The following is a 24,675-nucleotide window of genomic DNA, read 5'->3' as shown; positions in this document are numbered from 1 at the left end:
TCTGATGTAATTACGCTCTGAGCTGGATTTAGCCGGTGTGTCGGCAAGTCAAAATAGTACTTGAAGTTTGAAAATGGCATCATAGCAGTGAAATGGCTGAGCTTTGGGGACAAGCTCAGACACCCTGAGGTTTCTCTGCTTGCTATATTCGGGTTCGGGGCCTAGCTGCATCTCTTGGAGCATCTCTAGCCGAAGGTTCCTAAAAACACAGCTGGTCGGTGTAAAGCAGAACTGTTTTTTTTGGGGGGTTGTTTTGCTGTCTGGGTCATGTGTGAATGTTTGGGAAGATACTAGAGCTGTTCATGTCGTACTCTTTGACCACTGGCAACTGTTTCCTTGCTGCTATATACAGGGAATTAGGGCTGCGCCGATACCACTTGTTCCTTTCCGATACTGATATATCAGATTTTAAAGCATGTGCCGATACCAACTGTGACTTATAAATGCTCGATAGACGGCTATAACTGTTCTATTTTATATAGATTGTACTTTTTTTACTTTTTATGTCTTTTAGATCCAAATAAGATATAATAAGCTTGAAAGAACAGTGTTTACTGGTTGCATATTTGAAAAGTTTCAGAGCTATGAATGGCCAGATTGCAGAATGCAGAAACACGGGCAAATAGCTAAGCATAATCTTGCTAAACTTTACCAGACAGCTTTTATCTGCTGTAAAATTCACATTTCAGAGCAGTAAAAAAAAATCAATGTCACTTTCGTACTCGTCTCGGTGTAAAAAGGCAGTAAAGGGGCAGTGGTGGCTCAGCGATTAGAGCGCTGGGCCATTGATAACAGGGTTGTGGGTTCGATTCCTGGGCTCGGCAAGCTGCCACTGTTGGGCCCTTGAGCAAGACCCTTTACCCTCTCTGCTCCCTGGGCGCTGGAGTTGGCTGCCCACCGCTCTGGGTGTGTGTATACTCACTGCCCTTAGTTCACGTGTGTGTGTGTGTTCACTACCACAGATGGGTTAAATGCGGAGGACACATTTCGCTGTGCAGTGACAAATCCGTGCACCTTTACCTTTTAAACTTCAGTGCCAGTATCTGCGCCGATACCGATACAGTATCGGTACCAGTATCGGTGCAACACTAAAAATGACAGCATGTTTATTCATGTGATGTCGTACGTAAGCAGTGTGTTGTTGCATTAAAGAAGCCTCTAGTCAGAAGGTCACTTTCAAGTGCCAGCTAAAGCCCCTGGGAACAGGAACGGTGTCAGCGTTAATTCCACGATCCGTTCCTCTCGGCCTCCTGTACGACAGTGTCTGGTGCTGAATGAAGCTCGTGTTGATGGAGGTTGTGGGGATGCCCTGCGAGGTGCGAAACTCCTGCACTGTGCTAATTCTGCTCCTCGCATCATCACCATCACCATCACCTCACGGCCTGTGAGCCTGCGAGAGCTGGCTGGACACAAGCTGCCCTTTCCAAAGAAACTCAGTGAACTGTGAGGCCTCTCCCGGTCCTCTGATTAAATCAACACCACACACACACACACACACACACACACACACTCATACACACACACAGCCATCAGCTACTCGTACCCAATAATCACCTCTATCAGCTAATACATAGGTGCTGTATTAGCAGCACAGCAGGCTCACTCTCGCTCTTGCGTCCTGTTGCTCTCTCTCTCTTTTCTTTCACTTCCTCATTTTTTCAGTTCTTATTTTTTAATTTGTTCTCTCTCTCTCTCTCTCTTTCTCTCTCTCTCTCTCTCTTTACACTTTACACTGTCTTCTGTTTCCTGTTTTCTCTTGCTCTCTTTTACTCTTTCTTTTCCTGACTTTAGCTCTCTCTCTCTCTCCCTCTCTCTCTCTCTCTCTCTCTCTCTCTCTCTCTCTCTCTCTCTCCCTCTCTCTACCTATCTCTCTTTTTTCCTTGTCTCTCCCTGCCTCCTCCCCACTCTCACTTCTCTCTCTCTTTATTTCATCTCTCTCGCTCTTACACTCTCTCTCTCTGTCTCTCTCTTGCCCCTCTATTTCTTTCTCTCCCTCTCTCTCTCGCTCTTGCGCTCTCTCTATCTCTCTATTCCCCCTCTATGTCTTTCTCTCCCTCTCTCTCTCTTGCGCTCTCTCTATCTCTCTCTTCCCCCTCTATGTCTCTGTCTCCCTCTCTCTCCCTCTCTCTCTCGCTCTTGCGCTCTCTCTATCTCTCTCTTCCCCCTCTATGTCTCTCTCTCCCTCTCTCTCTCTCTCTCTCTCTCTTGCGCGCTCTCTCTCTGTCTCTCTCTTCCCCCTCTATGTTTCTCTCTCCCTCTCTCTCCCCCTCTCTCTCTTGCGCGCTCTCTCTCTCTCTGTCTCTCTCTTCCCCCTCTATTTCTCTCTCTCCCTCTCTCTCCCTCTCTCTCTCTCGCGTGCACTCTCTCTGTCTCTCTCTCCCTCTCTCTCTCTCTCTCCTTTCAGTTTCTCTCACTCAGTCTATTTCTCTGTCTCTTTCTCCCTCTGTCTTGCCCATTTATCTCTCTCTCTCTCTCTATCTATCTCTGCCCCTCCCTCTCTCTCTATCTAGCTCTCTCTCTGGCTCTCTCTCTCTGTTTAGGCTGGAGGTGTTTCTCTCTCATGTCTTGTGTGTGTGTGATGAGCACATTAGGCTAATTGGGTTCAGTGGTGTGTGTGATTGTGTAAATTGTGGCCTGTGGAGAATTCTACAGATTTTAAATAAATATTTATTTATTTATTTATTTTTACCAAATTGTGCTCCAGGCACACGCAGCTAAGCTCAACAACAGCCCGGACGTCCGCATTTGATGCCGGAATGCAGAGTTGAGGCGAGGCCTCAGGTGCTGCGAGTGTCACTCAGCATTTGAGTAACCGAGAGGAAGGTGGTCCGGCCGTTCAAGGAGAGGAAAATGATAGTAATAATTACAGCAATATTACACTTATTTACCATCCGAGGCTCATCCCCAGATCTGCTTCTATTGAAAATAATTTTTATGCATTTTTGTCATGTGTGTATCAATTGTTAATTGTTTTATTGGGCGTATAATGCTGCAGATATGCAAATGAGCCAATGACAAGTCACATGTATTGAGTTCTGTGAGCATCTGGGAGTGTATTGATGAGTTATGACTACTTTACACCATCAATCTGATATGAATAATTTTGGTCGAATGCACACCAACTTTAAGATAGACAGTATGTCTTTATTATCACTGAAAATCGTCTAAATATGGTCAAATCACTAAACTCTGGTGCTTTGACTGTCAAATACTCATATACACACCTGTAGAAGCTAATGCTAGCCAACCAGACAAAGCACCACTCAGAACTGAGTCGCATAGGGAGGCTAATGAACAAACCATGGTGTTACGACTGGCTGAGCAAATGAGCCTACTATAATCTCTTACAGTAACAGGAATCTGTTACTGACATATAATACTCACTAGGTGGCGTCTCTTGCACAAAGCAAGTAATTTGAGCATAAGCTGCGCTTCTAATAAGACATCACAGCAGTCATATGACCAACGCTTGGCGCTTCTAGTGTTAACAGCTAGGCTAGGCTAGGGTTGCCTAGGCTGCTGTGGCCTCGCGATACATCAAATAATGACTTAATTACTCAGGACATGCATTCTCTGCCATCTTAAGAAACTGGTTAGCGAAGTACTTAGCCTTGCAAAGCTTTTAGGAAGCTCAGATCGATGCAAAGAGACGCTTATGTGTTGATTTGATTCATTGGTGCAACAATAAAAGACGTCTAAAGTGTGACATAAAGTCCTGTTGGTGTGTTTACATGTTCCAAAAATAAAAGTCAAAATCACATATATTTGTGTTAAGTGTTACATTCAAAGAGTCGGGAGAATTGCTAACGCTAGGAGGAGCTAGGTGCAGGTGGGTTAATTGGAAAATCGTGAGAAAATATGAGAAACAAATAAAGAAAATATGTAGCACCATCACTGCAGCGTGGTCTTCTGTCCATATTGTTCAGCCCTAGTTATTTTAATGTCATACAAGACCCCATTGCCCTTGACTTGATTTTTTTTAAGTATTTCTTATGGAGATGACTGAACAGCCGAGCTCATAGTCGGACATGCTTCTGATCACAGTTAGGGGTTAAAGATTCACTCGGTTCTCTCTGCTAGGCGAAGCTACGCCGTACCTCAGCCAGACTGGTTAATCATTCTGCCTGTTGGCAAGCTCAATGTAGGGTAGTGTGCCAGGCGTGCCTATCCGAGCGTGTTAGTGTGAGTATGTGGGTGTGTGTGTGTGTGTGTGTGTGTGTGTGTATTTGTGAAAGTTAGAATAGTACATAACCTTAAATAACCTAAAGAGGCTTAACTATACGTGTCAGCTGTGTTTACCCCAACGGCCGGCCTTTTTGTAGCCTGTTCAGCGGAGCAAAGCTCTCTGCGTTTTTTTTATTATTTACAGTCACGTCAGGACTGCTCTCCGGACGCACGCTTTCTGTTTTCTGAGAGAGTACTCATATTGCCATTAATCTCCGTGGCACACGTCCCCACTCTGAGGCGAGGCCTTGGCCGGGCTTGCAGGTTCCTTTTTTCAGTCGGGGTTATTATTAGTCAGAGCTGGATTGTGATAAGGCGACACTGTGCTCCAGTTTAGAATGGGTGGAGGAGCTTAATTCAAAGTGTTTGACCTCCCATGACCAAACAGGGGCACTTCCTGCCTTGAGCTCGAGTCTGCTTTTACAGTACATCAGCACACACAGCCGACTAATCGGCCACTCCCTTCAAACTGTAGAGTGTTTGAAGTGCTAATGGTTAACCCGATATTGGCCTTTACTGATGTTCTCTTTTACCCAGTGATTAATTACTGTTGTATATAGTGTGTTATGCTAGATACAACAGCATCCTGAGCAATCACAGCAGCAGATGAGTAAATGGTGAATGGTCTACGGTACATCTTTGGTCAGTTCAGGTCATACCAGCCTTCTACCAAGGATTTACAAATGTGTTATTAGTGCACAATTATGTAATTACTGTGATAATATATCAATATATAGCGCTATAATCGCAATACTCTACATCCTAAGGGAGCTCCTCCATTGGTTAGGCCTTCAGGAGCTGGGCTGAAGACTTAATGTGCCATTGTTCATGTGCCAAGTAAATTACTAAAATAGGGCTGTGCATCGGCAAGAACCTGTTACAGAACTGTTTTTTTTAATTAAATAAAACTTATTGAAAGAAAACCACAGCCTCTGTAAGGTCCAGCGAGGTTATCCTGATGACCTGAGGATCGATGGAGCCTGAGAGCGCACAATTGGCCTGGCTTTCTCCGGGTGGGTAAATGGTTCTCCCTCTCCTCTCATCACTTCACTGCTAGCCAATGCATCAGAGCTTCATACCCGGCGCTTTCCTCCGAGCGCGTTGGTTGCCTGGTTATGTTGCAGGTGGCTGGTTGTGCATGTGTCAAAGGAGGCATCTGTCAGTCCTTACCCTTCCAATGTCTGGTGTATTAAATGTGATAGTAAACATGTGGGCAATATGATGATATTTTATTGTATTGTGATGAATTTTGTTATTGTGAAACACAACATGCTTTTCTAAGTGTATCGTCGAGGATATTGTCAGTTCTTGAAGAAAACTGTGCTTAACTGAATAGAAATCACTGTACTTAGTAAATGACAGTATCTGAATAGTAGTTTTTAGAAATCTTTGGCCACTAATTTGGCTGCGTCATTTCGTCTGCGATCATGTCTAGCACAGATAATATTGTGTATCGTGATAAATGTCTTTAAATATCGTGATATAATATTTTTACCATATCGCCCACCTCTATGTGATACGGTAAGGTATTGACGATTAGGTTAGATAATCTCAAATCAGGGAGAAAAACGGTGTAAAAAAACATTAATATTAAGAAAAATTGTCATAGTATAAAAAGCATCATCATATGCATAAGTGGACTTTTTATCCAATCAGAACAGTGGTATCTGAAGACGGATCTGAAGTGGTCAGGGGTTTAAACAACACTAAATGAACCACTGTCTGCCACCAATCTTTACTTACTTACTAAATTATTAATTAAAAACCAATACTGTGATTTAAAAATTGAGACAGTATTACAAAACATCATATCTTTAGTTGAGTATGTATTTATGTATTGATAAATTGAATACAATTTTAGAGACTATAAGTAAAGTAATGAGTAGATTTGTGTTTTGTGTTTTCCAGGAAGTAATTGGTAAAGATATCTCATTACAGGTTAAGAGATTAGTAATTGGTAATTAGTAATTAGTTCTGGATTACTTTTTTTTGAGCAACTACTCCCACACTGCTGAGAAAACACGAAGGGGTTTGGGAAATTCATGAAGCAAGAGTTTGCAGTTTATCAGATAAAGCCAACAAGCCCGTTCAGCAGGAGTGGAGGTGAAGGACATGAGATAGCCAGCCCCCTGCACCACCACCACCACCACTCCCCAGTGTTGCCCTTGGAGACCAAAATAGGTTCATTATAGAATACAATTGTGCAGTAAGGTCTTGAGGGCTGTTCAGTAATTCAGAGCCACGGCTCTACACGACAAGAAAACACACATGATAGCATTCTGCGGCCATTAAAGAAAGGGCAGATTTGTCCCGGCAACTTCCCGTTTAACCATGATTGTGATCTAGCCTGCCAGTACTGGTAACGTCAGGGCATCCTATGATGACTGAGGGGCTTTAATGAGTGTGACCACTGCACATACCACAGATACGCCCACAGGTTTCGCTTCATTTACCGCGTCCTTAACAAGCCCTAGCTTTGTGTTGTGTGTTTTTAATCATGACGTATATTGACCAAATTATTTTAAAATGTGAGCGCAGTAAGTCAGCAGCTACAACTGCCCTGTCCTGCATTGCCCTGTCCTGCCCTGCCCTGTCCTGCCGAGAGACTGGAACAGAATGGAATTTGAAACGTTTTAGCCAAAAATGTTTCCATGGTAAAGGTGTTTTTTGCAGAAACGTTTCAGATTTCGTTCCGTTCTCCGACTTCAGAGGGAAGCAGGGGTTGAGTTATGGATCTACGTGCAGGTGAGTGGCTCACAGCTCACAGGATGAGGGTGAGAGGGTTATACATATGGACAGTGTCGCGGCAAAACCTTGTATTTCCAAAATGGCAATGTAAAAATATTATGATATTAATATTTAATATTTAATATTATAATATTAAAAATATATGAGGAAATAGGAAAGACAGACACCAGATTCAAACGATGTCAAGACATGAAAACGCAAAAAAAAAACAAAGATTCAAGCACAGTAGTTATGATAAATATGACATGAGAGGCTCAATATATTTTATTTACTTGTTTAAGTGCCTGAAATAACAATAACATGTCTATATATACTGTACATACCTATAAGTAGCTATAACATACCTTATACTTATTGCATGTTTACATATCTATATTTAATAGTATGTTTTGTATATATATATATATATATATATATATATATATTTGTGCCTATTCAGATTCACAAGAAATTACACTCTTACAATGTTTTTGTCTATAAGAGATTAAAATGAATCGATTTGATGTAATATTGGCTTTCTGTCAGAACGAATGCTGTTTGCATGCATATATTCCACTGCTGTGCTGTGGAAGCTCCAAGTTTACACAGATGAAAGAAATTGCCCAAGGACACAATTGGCTTGCGTTGGGCCTCTACCTGTGATTCATTTAAAAAAACATCACCTTTCCTGGATTTCCCATCCCTTAAAAAAACAAGGCTCAGATTGTGAAGAAGGAGACTTGAGGGAAGCTGCAAAGAGGCCAACTATCACGATTTCCCTCAGCCTGGACTAGGCTCAGAAGATACTGCAAGAAGCTTGGGAAAATGTCAACTTTCAGCAGGACATTGATTCTATGTGGTTGGTGGAGTGGTTGAACAACATAATGATGTGAAAATGATGGTTCCTAAGAGTCATCCAACCAACCTGAACAACTTGAAGCAAATCTGCCAAGATGATAGGCAAACCAAACAGTGGGCAAACCTAATCTATGAGGTGGTTCCACCAAGTTCTACTCTGAAAAGGTTGAATGTAAGGGACCTACTGTAAAAATAATGATCAGGGCAATCTGTGTAATGCCAAGCTCAGATTCCACGTTCACTGTGTCTGATTTAGAGACTGGCAACACTACACATTTGATTCCTTTCATGAGTTCATAGGTCCTCTGGGAGGAGCGTCAAGAAACCACCAATCATAGCTACAGAAGCACTGTGTGATGCTGGCGGCTTCGTTTTCAGAAAGGGAAAATAATAATAAGAATAATAATAATGGGTAAAAATGACCGTGGACCTGTTCCTGGGTGTCACGAAGAGGACAGATTGAGCTGTCAATGCTTCAAAGTGAGTAAGGTTAACTGCAGGATGTCAGTTACATTACATTTCAGGTTCACTGCATGTAAACAGAAGAAGGTCTCGAGAAGGTCTTGTAGCTTGTGAAGAAATAAATGGTTGAAAAAAGGCTATTATTGCCTCAGCTCAACAAACCTTTCCTCGGTTTCGCTGTTCCACCTGAGAGCTGCAGCAGCAGCAGCAGCATCCTCTTTCTTTTTACCATGTCTGTCCTCCGATTAGGAAACGTCAAGGAATAAGTCGTAGGACATGTTGAACTAGGTGGACATGCTACACTTACCTTCGGGGTGTTCATTGTTCACAAAGCTGGAAAAAAAAATCGGGCTGAATTTGAGTAGTGAGATACCGGCATGAGTGTCATTTGTATTACAGACGAATCGGGTAGCTTATAAGGGTGGAATACTGTATATTACAGCATATTGTCGCTCTCACACAAAAACCTGGTATGTCCACACAAAAACTTCTTAACTTTCAATGGAAGTCAATGTAAAAAGATTTTATACCAAGTCATTTTGGAATTCATCATGAAATTTGGACAGAATCTACCAGATTCAGGTTGTGATGCAGGATTTTTGCCCAACATTAACAATATTCTAATATACCTCAAAAAATATTTGTGTTGTAGGTTGACTATATTTTCAATTCTTTTTTTTTCTACAAACTCAGAACATGTTTGTCCTGAAAATGCCAACTCCGCCCCCCTCCGCACACACATTCCCGTATCTACACTGTCACCACTAATTGAGCGCATCTCTTGTGTTTGCGGTGGTACAGCTCTTTCAGTGGTGATTATAAACAAGGTGTTCTTGCTGGTGCCACAGTGTCATGCCTCTCTTTCTCGCTCTCGGTGTCCCGCTCTGCTAATTGGCCCGGAGTCAGTGCACTCTATCGCCTCCTTTACATCGCTTCCAGCATAACAACTAGACTCCGGTAAACAGACAGCCACGGTCAGCCAACTGTGACCAATGAAGGCTTCATTTCGGCCCATGCCTCGGCAGTTCAGGACATCTGAATAAGCAGCAGTAATGAAGAGATTCTACTGTGTGGGCAGGGAAGCCACAACACAGAGAGAGGGGTTTAGAAATTACAATATAATTACACCCAATTTCACCGGGATCTAGTTCGGGTGACAGGTCACTGTGTTGGATTTCCACATGTCGGAATGCTCCGACACCTTATGATCAAGTAATGCTAATACTGAAATGGTACTGGTGTGCTAAGCCTGATCGCCATGTCGGGAAAGAGTTTACAGCCCATGGTCACGTAGTTCTGTGTCCCAAAGTAGTGAAATGCATTTTTTTTTAAATGTAAAAATCGAAGCTAATGTGGCAACCAATGAGAGTGTTAATATTTGAATGGCCGCCGCCCTACTCTTCATACTAGAGGGAAAAGTCCTCTCTTTTTCATCACCATTTGAGTCATCCGCTCGGCCCTGCAGTGGAAAGGCGGCCTTTGCGGACTGAGCAGATTTGTCAGTAGCAACATGCTTTTCTCTACTCGCTGAACATATGTGTGTGTGTGTGTGTGTGAGAGAGAGTGTGTAAATGTGACCTTAGTGATCGTGACTGTGTTTGTGTGCGATGTTGTGTGTGGTGTGTCCAGTGCAGGCAGCGCGGTGGCCCCAGGTAAAGGTGTCCTATGAGGTGAGCTCCACCTCACCCCCCCTCAGCCCCCTGTCCCAGCGCCAGCAGCAGCTGCACGACTGAGGGATGTCCCAACTGTTCATCCTGCTCAGCCTGCTCATACTCTCCTCCTGCATCCAGGTCAGCATCTCTCTCTCTCTGTCTCTTACGTAACGCTGACTCATATGATGGCACTGCATGAGTCTCCCTGTCTCTCTGCACCTTTCTCACTCTCTCTTGCTCTCTCTCTCTCTCCCCCTTTTATCACTCCTTTATTTTATTCACTTCTACATTTTATAAAGGCTCATATAAAGTATTTAACAGTGTTTTTAGACTAGTTTAATTGAATCCAGTCTTCCCTCTATTAGTGAATGTGATCTGTGCCACTGGCTGCAACACAAGCCACCCCTGTGCTTAACAGTTGGGAAGGTCTTCTTTTCATGAAATTCTGTACACCTTTTTCTCCGAACATACCTTTATCCATTGCAGCCAATGCGTTCTAATTTAACTGAGGGTGCAGGAAAGGTTTTCTTCTGATGAGTCTTCTATGAAGGGCATACACAGTCATATCAGAATATTATGACCACCCTTGGCTCATATTAGACTGTATTAGTTGACGGAAGGTGTTTAGTATAGAGGTTAGCTCCAGAGTCAGAGTTTCTCTGTAGTGCCGTGTGGAGTCAAATCTCGGTTCACCTTTACTACAGCAGCTCTAGAACATCTCAAGACGTTAGCGGACTCCGAGATGCTGCCACCCTTTGCCCGGTACCCTATTACTATGCTTTTGGGCATCTCGTCCTTTGCCCATGATGATGGTTTTGCACTCTGCTACAACTGACTGGTGTGCTCGCAGCAAACCCGGTCAAACTATGGGTGGTCATAATATTCTGAAATGACTGTGGGAGAAGTGGTAGCGTCTGGAAAACCGCTAACTCTGTGGGATGTTGTAAAGCTACCATGGTAAAGGTGAACTGAGAATGGACCCCTTACACATTGAGGGCCTCCAAATAGTAGTGCTCCATTGATGCCAGAGGGGGGACGTTGACTCCTGCAAATGATACAGAGCAATCGACTCGTCACTGTGGAAACGTTAACCTCTATAATGTAATAGAAACACCTTCCATCACCTAATACAGTCAATGCCACGGCGGTTAATAATTAATATTAATATATAATAATATTCTGATAAGACTGTATATTTGTCTCGGTCTTGCTACTCAGTAAAATAGTGCACCACCATTCCAGGATCTGATAAATCTTGCTGAAGGTCTTTTGCGGTCAAACCTGGGGGCCTGGTTTGATCTTTCTGCATAATCCATAAATAAAATAAAAAACAACAAACGCTGTATCTTGGTTACTCTCTACCATCTCCCCCTCTCTCAGCAATCTCTCACTGTATCCTGGTTACTCTCTACCATCTCTCTCTCTCTCTGTCTCCACTGTTCTTTGTGTGGTCAACACAGTAATGCAGGCCGTCCAGTAGCAACCAGGAGCAGCAAGGAGCAGCTTTCGTGTTTAGAGGGTGTGTAATCAGAGCGGCCCCTGTAGCCCTACTAAAGCAGAGGTGCAGTCTAAACACCCGCTTAGGTAACATGATGAAAAGTCGTTAAGCAGTGGAGTGTTAGGGCAGCAGTCGTGATCCACAACCAAAACAGCACATTTATCCCAACCCATGGCCGACTTCAGAGAATGTCAGCCTGGACTCCAGAAGAAGTAAAGACGATGTAACACTTCAAAACAAAAAGTACGTTGTTGCAGGCAAGCCAAGGCAAGATGTCAGAGAGCTGAAGTAAGTCCAGCTGACACCTCCTGGAGTTTAACAGCATCCCAGTCTTCGCTAAAGGAGAGAGAAATGCTACAGTCTGAAGGCAGTGCAGCAGTCTGACTCCTTGAAGGTGTCAGTACAGCTTCCAGGCAGTTGCTTACATGGTCAATAGGGTGAAACTGTTTTTGCTAGGTGGTTGCTATGGTGTTGCTATGTGGTTGCTATGGTTTTCCAGGTGATTTCTAAGGTGTTGCTATCTGGTTGCTATGGTTGTAAGGTGATGTCTATGGTAATTCAGGTGGTTGCTTTGGTGTTGCTGGATGGTTGCCCAAATGCTCGCTAGATGAGTACTAAAATGTTGCAGGGTGGTGATTGTTGTGGGATCCCAGGTGGTTGCTATGGCTTTGCTAAATGCTTGCTATGGTATCTCAGGGGGTTGCTAAGTGGCTGCTATGGTATTGCTAGGTGGTTGCTTTGGTATGCCAAGCATTGTTATGGTGTTACCAAGTGCTCTAATCTTGCAAGGTGACTGCAGTAAAAATTCAGGTGGTTGTTTTGGTATTGCCTATTGGTTGCTAGGGGGTTGCTAGGCAGTTGCAGTGGTACCCAAGTAGGTTGCTTAGGTGTTTGATGTGGTACCCCATGTGGTTGGTTAGGTGTTACCAGTGTGTTTCTATTTCTACATTTGCACCTTATTCATACCTATGGGGGGAAAAATCTGGATATTTATTTATTTATTTTTCATTTATTATGTTATAATATTTATTTTATTAATTGTTTATAATCCACTGTTGTGTAAACAGTTAAATTGTGCATTTGCTGAATGATTTCCTTCAGAAGTACGACCAGCTCAACCCACACATATTAAATAATGACCCCCCAGTTTTGTCTGTATCACTGTGTTGTCACTGCAGGCCTCCTCTGCTTTATCCATGAAAACTTTGATGGCAAGATGGATGATGTACAAAGATGAGTGCCTCCAAAACAACAGCAGAGAACCGCCGGTCACAGGTGAGCTATTTTTCAGTCACGTCATTAGAGAGTGTCCAGACACTGTCCCAGGATCCCTGGAAATCCCTCTGAAAGCTGGTCTTATCAAAGTCCAGTTGTTTATGTGGGAAAGACTGGCAGGCTCCATCACACCGGTGCACACCACCCTGTAGTCTGTATATGCCCATGATGAAAGCATCTGCTGATTAGGGCCAAGAGGCCACCACACACTGGACACACACTCTCAGTATGGCTACATAGAATGCAGAGCTGCAACAACTAATGGGAATTATTGATATTGATCATTATTATTATATTAATAACCTCCCAGTGCAGAAGAAGACAGTGAATCACCCTGCGTCACCCTGGTTCAGTGGAGACAGCGATGTGTAATGAGGTGTAGTTCTGAGACGTGTGATGTGGAGACATTTTTGGCATGTCCTCTGATCTGTGGATAGCTCTGTTGTCTAGGTCTCGTGTGTAACAGGACCTTCGATAAGTACGCCTGCTGGCCAGACGGACTGCCCAACACCACCGTCAGCGTGCCCTGCCCCTGGTACCTGCCCTGGCACAGAACAGGTAAGATTCCACACACAGTGTTTGAGTGGAGGAGGAGGAAACAGTGGTATATTGGGAAAGAAATCAAAGCTTGGCTAGTCCCTGTAGAGAAGAACTGCCAATAGAATAGAACTCAGATAAACAACAACCTGCTGGCACCATGCTGCCTAATGCCAGGCATGGGCCAGAGGGGTATGAAGCCCCCCATCATTGAGATGTGGATCAGTGGAAGAACTGTGTCCTCTGGAATGATGTATGGTGCTCTATCCAATACTTTTGGGATGAGTTGGGGACAAGGTGGGGTAGTGATAATTCAACATGCAGACCTCACTGACTCACAATCAAATCCTCACACAATGTTCCAAAATCTAGTAGAAAGACATCCCGGGCAGAATAACATGTTTTAATACCCTTGTTTTCAGACAAAATAATGAATGAGCAGGTGTCCCAATACTTTTGTCCACATACAGTGTACTTAATGCTAACAAAACATTCAAAATTTAAAAGAGGTGCAATAGAGGGAGTGTCCAAACTTTTCATGGACTCAACAGGGTGACAGGGACAGGGTCATGTACTCAGTGTAGCACACTTTTCAAAGATCATGGCCGGGTCGTTTCCTGCAGGTCTTTGGAGAAAATGCCAGAATTTACATGTTGCCAGATATCATTAGCTAAAGGAATGAATGCAGTGTACTTGAACGCCCCAGAACCAGTGTGGATGTAAAGTGCCCTCTGTAGAAAAATCCAAATCCAGTTCAGGAGGCATGTTTTTGTCTTTACACCTCTCATTCTACACATGAAGGGATTGATAATTTGCTATTAGATCAGGTGGGATAGAAAGAGAAGATATAAAGACCTGTATGTGTGCCTTTTTAGTTCGCCAAGGCTTGGTGTATCTGGACTGTGATGCAGATGGCCAGTGGGCCAAGAAGAAGAACACCAGTGAGTGTGAGCCCAATGACCCGGACCAGCTGGACACGGTACGTCTGAAGAACATCTGATCGTGTGATTTGTACAGAGGTTAAAGTAAAGTAAAGCACAGTGAGGACAGCACAGAGGTCTCATGTTCTTATTGTATGTCTACAGCAACACTATGGGAGGATCCTCAGTAAATTCAGGGCCATGTACACTGTGGGTTACTCGCTCTCCCTCGGAGCGCTGGTGCTGGCACTGGGAATCCTGGTGGTCTTCAGGTTAGTAGTTACGCTACTAACTGTGTGTCTCTGCGGTGTAGCCTAACGATTTACTCTATGCTTTACTGGGCCATAGCCTTAGTGAACATGGTGTCAGCATCCTGAAGATACACAATTATGCATATCTTTGGTGGGAGGGATGTAGTGCTCCGACTGGGGTGGTCGGCTTAAGTGCAAAAGGTTGATGTGATGTTTAGATAAGGACCTAGGTGTTATAGCTGATTGTGAGCTAATCCGTAAGTCACATATTGGCAGGTGTAAGACAAAGTAATGTAATTCTGCAGATTTGAATCTTTGCATGGCAAGATGCTAGGATGTTGACTCAGGCCTTTGTTGTTCTCTTGCATTGACATTTGTTATGCACTATTAACCGAGGTACCTAAAACCACAAGGCTACAACGTCCACAGAAAGCACAGAAATGCTTACAAAATCAGAACGAAGGAACAAATTACACCTGCTTTAACGGCCTTTCACATTTCACTTTACATTAAAAATAAAATAGGATTGAAATTGCTTGCAATGCTGAAGCTCCTCACATCTGTACATTTTACCTGACTGACTGAACGTGTCCCAAAACATTCTTTAAGATGCTAGACGCCTAAATGCACCAAGAAATGATCATTTATTTGTGTATTTTTATTTGTATTTCCTTCTACAAAATACTTTAACTTACTTCAAACTTTTCAAAAAGTAGCTTTAACTCAAAGCCTAATCCTAGATAAAACTAGGTTGTTTGTTAACTTGGTATTATGATAGGGAGTAATCCAGGATATGGACTATGGATGAAATCATTTAGCACCTCTGTCTCAAGATTGCTCTTGTTCCATGTGAATAACGCTTGGGTCATCCCTCTCTGTTGTATCTTATGAATGTTTTATGACATTGCTGTGATTTTCCAGAAAGTTGCATTGCATGAGGAACAACATTCACATGAACCTGTTTGCGTCCTTCATCCTACGAGCCTCGTCCATCCTCATCAAAGATGCCTTGTTAGAGAGACCTACTCTCAATATCGATCCAGGCATCACCACGGATCTGGAGATGGAATGGCTGGTGAAGAATGAAGTAAGAACCAGGCTGTCGGGTTTCATAACTGTAAAAATGTAACGTTTTGATTGATTGTCATTACCTTTGAATAAGACATTAGCAGAGGTTAGTTTTGAAGATGGTTTCTGCAGAATTTGATTGAGTCAGGCATGCTTGGGTACCTCTCCAGACTATGTCTGAGACTATGCTATTAGCATGCACAGAAAACCCGGTTCTAAACAGTACTGAAGTTCTTAGACCTGTAACAATAAATCTTTGAGTTGCACCCATTGACCCAATGTGCACCCATACACACACAGCTAGTCTAGTCCCTGTAGAGAAATACTGCCAATGGAACAGGACTCTCTGCAGCAGATTAACACCAACCTATTGACACCATGCTTAATGCCAGGCATGGACTAGAGGGGCGTAAAGCGCCCCAGCATTGAGCTGTGGACGAACTATGTTCTCTGGAATAATGGATGGTGCTCCATCCAGTACTTTTGGGATGAGTTGGGGAGTTAAAGTGTGGTGGTGACCATTATCCAACATCCTGACCTCACTAACACTCTTGTCGCTGAATGCTCCCTAAAATCTAGTAGAAAGGCGTCTTCCCTGGACAGTAGAGACAGTTACTCCAACAAATTTAGCATAAACTTTTTTAATTCCCTTGATTTTGGAAAAAACTATGAAACAATGCACAGGTGTCCCAATACTTTTGTCCATTTGTGCTCATTGACTTATCTACTACTAAATGTTACTATTTGAAGTTGGATTGAGCAGAAGAGCCTATTAAGTGACCTAACGTCACTGTTTTTGACTGTAAGTAGAGCAGTGTGTTATTCCTCAGGTTTCTCAGACTGCCATCGGCTGCAGGATCGCCATGGTGATGATGCAGTACAGCATCATAGCTAACAGCTACTGGCTGCTGGTGGAAGGCATCTATCTGCACAACCTGCTGGTGGTGACGGTCCTGACTGAAGGGAACTACTTTAGCATCTACCTGTGCATAGGCTGGGGTGAGGAGTTTCCCATTCACTGTTATACTGCTAGATTATCTTATGTCTCCAATGCCTCCTTTGTTGTTGAGATGTTACAAGATGGAAGGAACATCTAAAAACCAGTAAACCATTCTCTTTCCCACAGGAGCTCCATTGATCTTTGTGCTGCCCTGGATCATTGTGAAATACCTTTACGAGAATGAAGAGTAAGTGCTCACTGCATATCAGTGTTTCTGTTGACCCTCTGGAGTTTAAGGGCTTTTTCTCGATACATGCATATCTTCTTAGTCAATACCCACCATGCTTTATATCAGAATGTTCAGAACAGTCTCAGCTCTCATTATAATGAGACCCTATGTGGCCTAGACCACTCTGTAAAGACACACTCTGCCCCTAAACCTAAAAAATTACAGTCAGATTTGAAAAATTCTCAGTATTTCCTGTGAAAACATTCCTTTACTCATGTGAACGAATTTTGTTGGTGCTTGATGTGGGTTTACCAGAGTCTCAGCTTCACTAAAGCACTCAAAAAGACAAGTTTCTGAGCATCCATTGGTCATTGGTTTTACACAACACATAGACAGGCGCACAAATCTAGATGAGGGGCAGATCATTGACACACAAATCCACCCGTTAGACACGGCAGACCAGTCTTCAGAGCCTCGTAACTCTGGATGTAAGTCACATACGATCTGGCGATAAGATATAATGGAAAGGGCGGCCTCTACACATTCAGGAAATGAAAGAAACATATTTCTGCTATTAAGATATTAATAGAAACCCAGAGAAACACAGAATTTGACGGGAATTTGACGCATTTGCAGACTCTGGAGGGTTAAACATGGTGGAGTAAGTGTCGCACAAACCACCCACTCCAGTAATTAGAATGACGTCTACACTTTAATGCTTTAGGTGTTTTGTTGTTGTTTGTTTTCTCACGGGTCTCTCCTAAATAACACTTGATGACGTGACATGGTGAAGTTGGCCGTTGTTGATAGAAAGAGAGAGAGAGAGAGAAAGAGAAAGAGAGAGAGACACATGGAGCATTTCTAAAACAATATCCGGTGTATTTTTATTCCCGGTTGCAGACGAAAGGCAGAGGGTGATTACTTGGACTCTCGCGCAGCTGTTGTATAACAAATCAAGTACATAAGAGACGTACATGGAATGAGAACGCGAGCTGCTCTACCGCAACCATGCTGCCAAAGACAAGTGATGCTGCGCAGACGAGCTGCTCTTCTTTGAAGCGCTAGCTGGGAAAAAATGCAACGGGTTTCTTGCCGCTCACAATAGCAACTCGAACGCGCCTCTATGTTTTTTTTCCAGTAGCCAAGGGCTTGTGCCGTCTGGATGCCGCCCCGCCTCGAAATGCATACATCACATGGCCTCTGTTCCCCTTTGGACCGCTTTCAAGAAGTAAATTAGGCTTGATGGCCGCACTCTCTGCCTACTTGGTCGTATTATAAATAAGGTTATGTTTCAGCTATTTTTATGATGTAATATGCTTGAGGTGCACAGCTCTTATTAATGACATTGATAAATGGCAGCTTTCTTTATTTGAACACTGTATCCTTTAAGAGCGTTCTGTGATTTATTGCGGGCCACTCTGAAAGATGCTAACTCTTTAGAAAAATAGCACTTTTTATTTTGATAGAGATTTAGGCAGTTTAGGTAAGCTTGTAGAGTTTGTAGACGTGAGAAAGAATGTATGGGGAAAAGGCCACTGGGCAGGATACAGTGCTGTAGTTAAGCACACTGAGCAGCTTTACCCCTTTTTGGAACCTTATTCGGAGGTAAAATAACCGGGTTGCTAAACCGTACCTGACACTTTTGATCCCAATCAAAGTATAAGTACCAGTGCTATACTTGGATTCTCAGCACTTAAGGTGATTGACTGAAAGCCTCATGCTGAAATAAACTATATATATATATATATATATATATATATATATATATATATATATATATATATATATATATATATATGTCAGCATTGCGCTGGAGGGATGTTGGGCAAAAGTGCCATTTACCCACCCTGGAAAGACCCAGGCCAGTTGTGCTCCCTGGGGACTCCATTGGCTAGCAGCATGGTTGGGATTCGGACTATTGATCCTCGGGTCATACTGACAGCACCTTATTCCGCTGGACCAACTCAGGGCCCCCTGGAGAATCTTATTCAGAAATACTGTGTAGTTTAGGACTAGGCTAAATCTCTGTCTAGAAAACCAACCCAAACAGTAGTTATACCGTCTCAAAATAATACCATACCATATGCCATTACCGCAGTTGGTCTTACGTTTGGTCTTACATTGCATTCATACAGTCTCATCCGGCCTTTTTTATTTTCAACTGAAAAATGACTCGCAAGGTGACAAAGTGAACACTGCTCAGTTTTCAGCTGAAATTAAAGGTTTTCTCCCCATGGTTTTGGATCCTTTTTGGATCTAGCTCGGCTACAGCTCCACCGAGTATCAGACAGCCCAGTGCAACTGCTGCTGACTGACCGCTGAGCTCCCAACACAAGCGTTGACTCGTGTCTAAGAGAGCGAAGTCAAGCGACTGGTGTTGGGATTAACAGAAAGGAGGAATGAGAGACAGTTTCTGCTATGTTTAGACTTGTAGCCAGCTAGCTCTGCTTAGATAAGTTAGCTAGCAGGCTAAACACTACAGCACAGACCGTGTTCCGGCTAAATGAGGCTCAAATCACACCTGTTTAGAGGAAAAAGCCTCATATCTGAAGGGTGTTTTCCACAGTTTTCAGCCACATTTAGTAGACTGGTTAAGTCCAGGTCATCAGACACGCCATAATTTTGATATATCATCCTCATTGTGAAACACCGTCACCATTTTTACATACCATGGTATACTATTTTACCATTATACCGATCAAGCCTATTCAACAGCATGGCTTCAAGGCGTAGTGTATGTGTGCAGCTTTCCTCACTATCAGTAAGGCATTTACTAGAGGTGTGTGATCTATCAGTGGTTATAAATGGGAAAATGTCATTATTCCTATCTTCCCGAGACTGGAAGTACATCCGATAGTAACATATATAGTCTGTGATTGTGGGCTTTTCCAGTGGATAACGCGTCCAGCCCCACAACACAGAAGATTAAAGGTTCATTTCCCCATCCAGGCTGGAATGCCATACTGATGATAAGAGCACTTGAGAGACATGACCTCTAACACTTCGTTTAACTACTGTTGGGAGTGGTTCTGACTAACAGTGTCTGCTTAATAATGTCAGATATGTACAGAAAGTCATCTAACGGCTTGTAGTTGAACTTCTGCTTTAAACTGGAAGGCCTGATGAACAGAGATAGGACTAATGGACAAGTTGGGAGGCTGGTGTGGGGGGGTGGGGGGTGGTTGTGAAAACTTTGACACATATAATGGTTGAGATGGAAATTTATAGGAAAGCTGTGCACCCAATGCGCTCGGAGGAAATTACTGGCCAGCATTGCACTGGAGTAATGTTGGGAAAAGTGCCATTTACCCACCCTGGAAAGAGCAAGGGCAATTGTGCTCTCTGGTGTCCTGGCTGCCGATGGCTAGCAGTATGGTTGGGATTCAAACTATTGACCCTCTGGTCATATTGACAGCACCTTATTCCGCTGGACCAATTCAGGGCCCCCTGCAGTGGAGAGTCTTATTCAGGAATACTGTGTAGTTTAGGACTAGGCTTAATCTCTGTCTAGAAAACCAACCCAAACAGTGTTGGAATGATAATTGTGTCTGATGTACTCTCATCATCATCCAATGATGATTGCATTGGTTCTTCAATAGATCATGTGCTGGTGACTCTTTGCTCCTTGAGGCCTAGAGTGAGTGTCATCCATCTGTATAAAGTAGAAAGGGACCCGGGCCAGCCTGCTTAGTGCTGTTCTGGAACACCTTCAGCTGTTACGTAAAGGCTGTTAATGGCATGGTGCGTTCCCTCCGTTGAGGGTTACCTCACCCATTGTCTGTATCTGCTCTGAGGCTGCCTCTACACTTCGTCACTGCTACTATTTTGTCCCAGGATGAGCTCTGCAACTCCTGGATCAGTAAAACATTGATTTATCCTTGTGGATAAGCTTATCTCCTCTATGGCCTTCAGACGTTCTCTCTCTGTCTCTCTCTTGCAAAGAAAACACTACTGATCTACTATGTGTGAAAGGTTATCTGAATGGCCTCTATGTGTGGTTCACTGCACAGGTCATGAGCTAACTGTCTTCTACAATCTGCTACAAAATACAGTTAGTACATTTGAGATCACTAGAATAACTACTGGTTGTCTGTGGTCAAATGCCATACTGTAAAGTAATCTCCTGATCCCTGTCTATCCCTAGGTGCTGGGAGCAGAACATAAACATGGAGTACTGGTGGATTATCCGTTCCCCTATACTGCTGGCAGTGCTGGTGAGTGCCCCTCTGCTTTTATCAGTTTCTATTTTAATCACTCGTCCATTCACGCACCCTCCTTCAGCTTCCTGTGTAGATCACACTGTCCTCTGCCTGAGCCAGTGGATAAAGCCACTCTATCCCCACCCTTAAACACCTCTCTAAGCTAAGCTCTAACTCCACTCCTGTCCAGTCTGTGGTTGTGATTATGATGTCCTCTCCCCTCATGTCTCTTCTCCTGTCCTCACTGACTCCATGGCTGGTTAATCCCTAGAAGTCTAGAGTTATTACACACTCCATGTGTGAGGACAAAGAATGCTATGCCATGTGGGTGAACCTGACAGAAGGGTAACTGTGGCGCAAGTCTAATTTTTTTTACGTCAGGTAGAGTAAGAGCTGTTTCAGTGGCGAGCAGATGTTTGGGTATGAACCATGAATCCCCATCTCTGTGTAAAGGAGCATGAGTTCCCATTTCTATTTAAAGTAATAAGGCAGAGTGGGTGGAGTAACAGGACGTTGAAGGGATTAGGGTATAGTAATGGGGCATTAATTAGATGGAGGTGAAGTAATGGGGTGTTGAGGAGATGGAGCGTTGAGGAGATCTAAGTGAAGTAATGGGACGTTAAGGAGGTGGAGATGCAGTAATGGAATGGTGAGGATATGAGGGCGGAGTAAGGGGGCCTTAAAGAGATGGAGCTGAAGTAATGGAGCATTGTTATGACGGGGTGCAGTTATGGGGAGTGGAGATACTGGGGGTGGAGTAATAGGGCGTTAAGGAGATGGAGGTGAAGTAATGGAGCGTTAAGGAGATGGGGTGGAGTAATGGGGTGTTGAGGAGATGGAGCATTGAGGAGATCAGGCATCTGAAAAAATTTCATGACAAGCAACATGATATCGAGATAACGATGCTCACTAACTAACACAGGCAGTGACTGATAAACTCATGGGTGCTTATTACAAAGAACTATCAGGCAGGGAAGACACTTGACTGTATTGACAAAAGAACATCATTACAACATGACATTTAAGTGTTGATGGGTTTATAATTTCACTATAAAGAAGATAAATTTGGTAGTGGGCAGCACCACATATTAGAGTGAAATGCTAATACCATCACGCCTCTCAGACATGGGAGTTTGATGCATGCTTTGGCCAAACATCACAGCTATACCAAGAAAAACTTTTAGAATACAGGGGGAGCATGTCTCTCTAAAACGCTTTGAATGAAAGATTGATCCAAAGAGTAAAGCAAATGGTTCCAGTGTTGTGTTCACCTACTTAACCGCTAAAATGGAGATGCTGATCTTGAACGGGGGCTACTGATCCTTAAAAACCAGCTCCCGGGAAATTCTGCATCTGTACTTTACAAGACAATTTTTCCTTAATGGACAGAGTTTCTGGGAATTGTCCCACAATCATTTCTAATCATAATCACTGTTCACTGTCTTTTACTTTACTGCATTATAGATAATTCTCTCCATAATAACCACACTCGCATTACAGCCAGCTTTAGTTCTAAATGGTAATGGGTCTGAAGAGCATTTGGCAAAAAAAAAAAAAAAGCATGTCTGTCTCTTTGGTGCACAGGCGTGCAATGTCAGCCGCTCGCTGCCTGACAGGAATAGCTGTTTGAGCGTTCGCAGTGTCAGAGTGGTTTTATTTCCTGGCTCTTTCAGACATTATTAAATGAAACACCACTGACTTTCCCCTCTCACTTCATGCCTCTGTAACTGTGCGTTTGATCCCTGAATCACTGCTACATCACTGCTGTGTGAGGAAACAGACTGCAGAGCTTTGTGTTCCTGAACATGACATAGTGGCACCAAACCTTGATTCTGCTTTTCCCTCCACTCAGATTAACTTCTTCATCTTCATCCACATCATTAAGATCCTGGTGTCCAAGCTAAGAGCTCACCAAATGAGATATTCCGACTACAAGTGCCGGTGAGTGTTCTGTCCAGCAGCGCCTTCTTTCATAGACCTCATTTACGCCTGGTCACTTTAGGTCACTAGTGTCTGGATTGAATCCAGATTGAATCCTGATGAGACGTGCATTCACATTGGGTAGTCGAATATTTTCCCATGTTGGATGGTACAAGTCATCTCTGATCCAGTGACTGTATGTAGATAGGTTATTGTCTTTGAATCTATACACAATATCATTTCCCGTCTCATCTACAAAGAGAGGCTTCTGCTGACGCTACACCAGTGCAATGAATGAGGGTGGCTCTACTACTCTCACAGAACATGGGTCTACATCGGCCTTGATTTTAGAAAGCCTCTGATTTTGGACAAATGCAAACAGTGTACAGTCTTAATCTGAATAACGACGTGCATTAGCCAAATGGAAGAAGAGCAGATAAAATACCTTTTATTTTTTATTTTGGGCCACATTTATTTCCCTTAAATATGACCTTTTTGAAAGAGTCATCAGAAGAAAATCCAATAGGCACAAGCTAAAGGTGTTACCATAGTCCTCGCAATCCCCGGACCTAAACCTCAACGAACATCTGTGGACAGACCTAAAAAGAGCAGAGCTGCAAGACGACCCAAGAATCTCACAGAACTAAAAGCCTTTTCCAGGAAGAATTTCGAGGACCATGGTTTTACCGTGGTCCTCAAAATCTCCCAGACAAGAACTGGAAAACACTCAGCTGCTAAAAAAGAAATGGATTTGCAAGCTGTAATACATGTTACAGGGTGCCCAAACTTTTGCTTTGTACCCTGTTCTTTTCTTCTTCCATTTTCAGTTGTGGTCTCAAACATTTGGGCCCTACAGTACAAAAGAAGTATCATTTAAAATGAGTAATAAATCCTTTACATATTACAGTGAGCATCAGATCAGATTTATGGACTGTGTTTAGTGCTGCGAGCTCTAATGGGGTTGAACGGGATTTCTGCAAGCGTTCAGTGAAGCTCATCAAATCTAGAAACAGCAGCTATGAAACAATGCATTTGTAGCAGAGCATGGATAGATCCCTCGGCCACCTGTTTGCTGCTTTGTAGTTTTTATTGTTCTGTCTCATCCTTCTTGGTGTTTTTCTTACAGGCTTGCCAAGTCCACCCTCACCCTGATCCCACTGCTTGGCATCCATCTGGTCCTGTTTTCATTCGTCACTGACGAGTCTACCTCAAATGGCGCCATGTCCCTGCGCCTCACCAAACTCTTCATTGACCTCTTCTTCAACTCTTTTCAGGTGAGGCCAGGAATCCTTTAAGGCCCTAGAGAACTGACATCTGAGATGAATTAACACCATGTTAAATCTGTGTTAACTCTTAGAACAGATCTCTTAGAAACATGCAGGATCATGATGAAGCCTCAACATGGCGACGAGCTGCGAAACCTGACGCTAAACTGAAGTAAAGAGTTAAGAACAGTGTGTCAAAGTCAGGTCAGGTTGTTTAGCTTGTACAATCAGAAAGGTCTGGCTTGTCTCTCGTACCTTTAGCAAAAGGACATTATCTGGGGTCTGGGGCCTCTCACAAGAGACTCCACAGCACCATTTAACATTTTACTGTTTGGTGGTTACGGTCTTAGCTTAGCAGTAGCTAATGCATGTTCACGGGTAGAATAGTGTAAGACTATGCTATCGCACAATGTTAGCACAAATACCATCCATAAAGTCAAAATAGAAAGCGTCCAGGTGTTCTATCGATTTGTGCTACCCATCGATATTTGCTACTTAGCAGCTGCATGCATGCTCCTCCTCTTCCAGCTCCAGGATTCGGGGAAGCACAAGAATTTTCTGTGCATCATTGTATGTTAGTCCTCAAATTCTCATACCTGTAAATATGCATTAGCTTGCGCTAAGCTAACGCAGTAAACAAGCAAACATGG

The 24,675-nt window shown here is 43.2% G+C and overlaps 1 protein-coding gene across 2 annotated transcripts in view; it reads left to right on the top strand.

The window, feature by feature from the left end:
* Positions 1-24,675, top strand: part of gcgra (glucagon receptor a) — a 122,878-nt gene that overhangs the window by 86,178 nt on the left and 12,025 nt on the right. For both annotated transcript variants that reach the window (XM_072675231.1, XM_072675230.1), the window contains exons 2-12: positions 9,901-10,061; positions 12,600-12,696; positions 13,147-13,254; positions 14,109-14,212; positions 14,319-14,425; positions 15,326-15,491; positions 16,303-16,471; positions 16,599-16,659; positions 20,786-20,855; positions 22,693-22,781; positions 23,887-24,034. In XM_072675231.1, coding sequence (XP_072531332.1) covers positions 10,008-10,061; positions 12,600-12,696; positions 13,147-13,254; positions 14,109-14,212; positions 14,319-14,425; positions 15,326-15,491; positions 16,303-16,471; positions 16,599-16,659; positions 20,786-20,855; positions 22,693-22,781; positions 23,887-24,034 — 1,173 coding nt within the window. In that variant the 5' untranslated portion in view covers positions 9,901-10,007. The remainder of the gene's footprint in view (positions 1-9,900; positions 10,062-12,599; positions 12,697-13,146; positions 13,255-14,108; positions 14,213-14,318; positions 14,426-15,325; positions 15,492-16,302; positions 16,472-16,598; positions 16,660-20,785; positions 20,856-22,692; positions 22,782-23,886; positions 24,035-24,675) is intronic.

Source organism: Salminus brasiliensis, chromosome 3 (assembly GCF_030463535.1).
Source record: "Salminus brasiliensis chromosome 3, fSalBra1.hap2, whole genome shotgun sequence".
Lineage (NCBI taxonomy): Eukaryota > Metazoa > Chordata > Actinopteri > Characiformes > Bryconidae > Salminus > Salminus brasiliensis.
The sequence above is the reverse complement of the archived record's forward strand: the minus strand, read 5'-3'. Positions and strand labels throughout refer to the sequence as shown.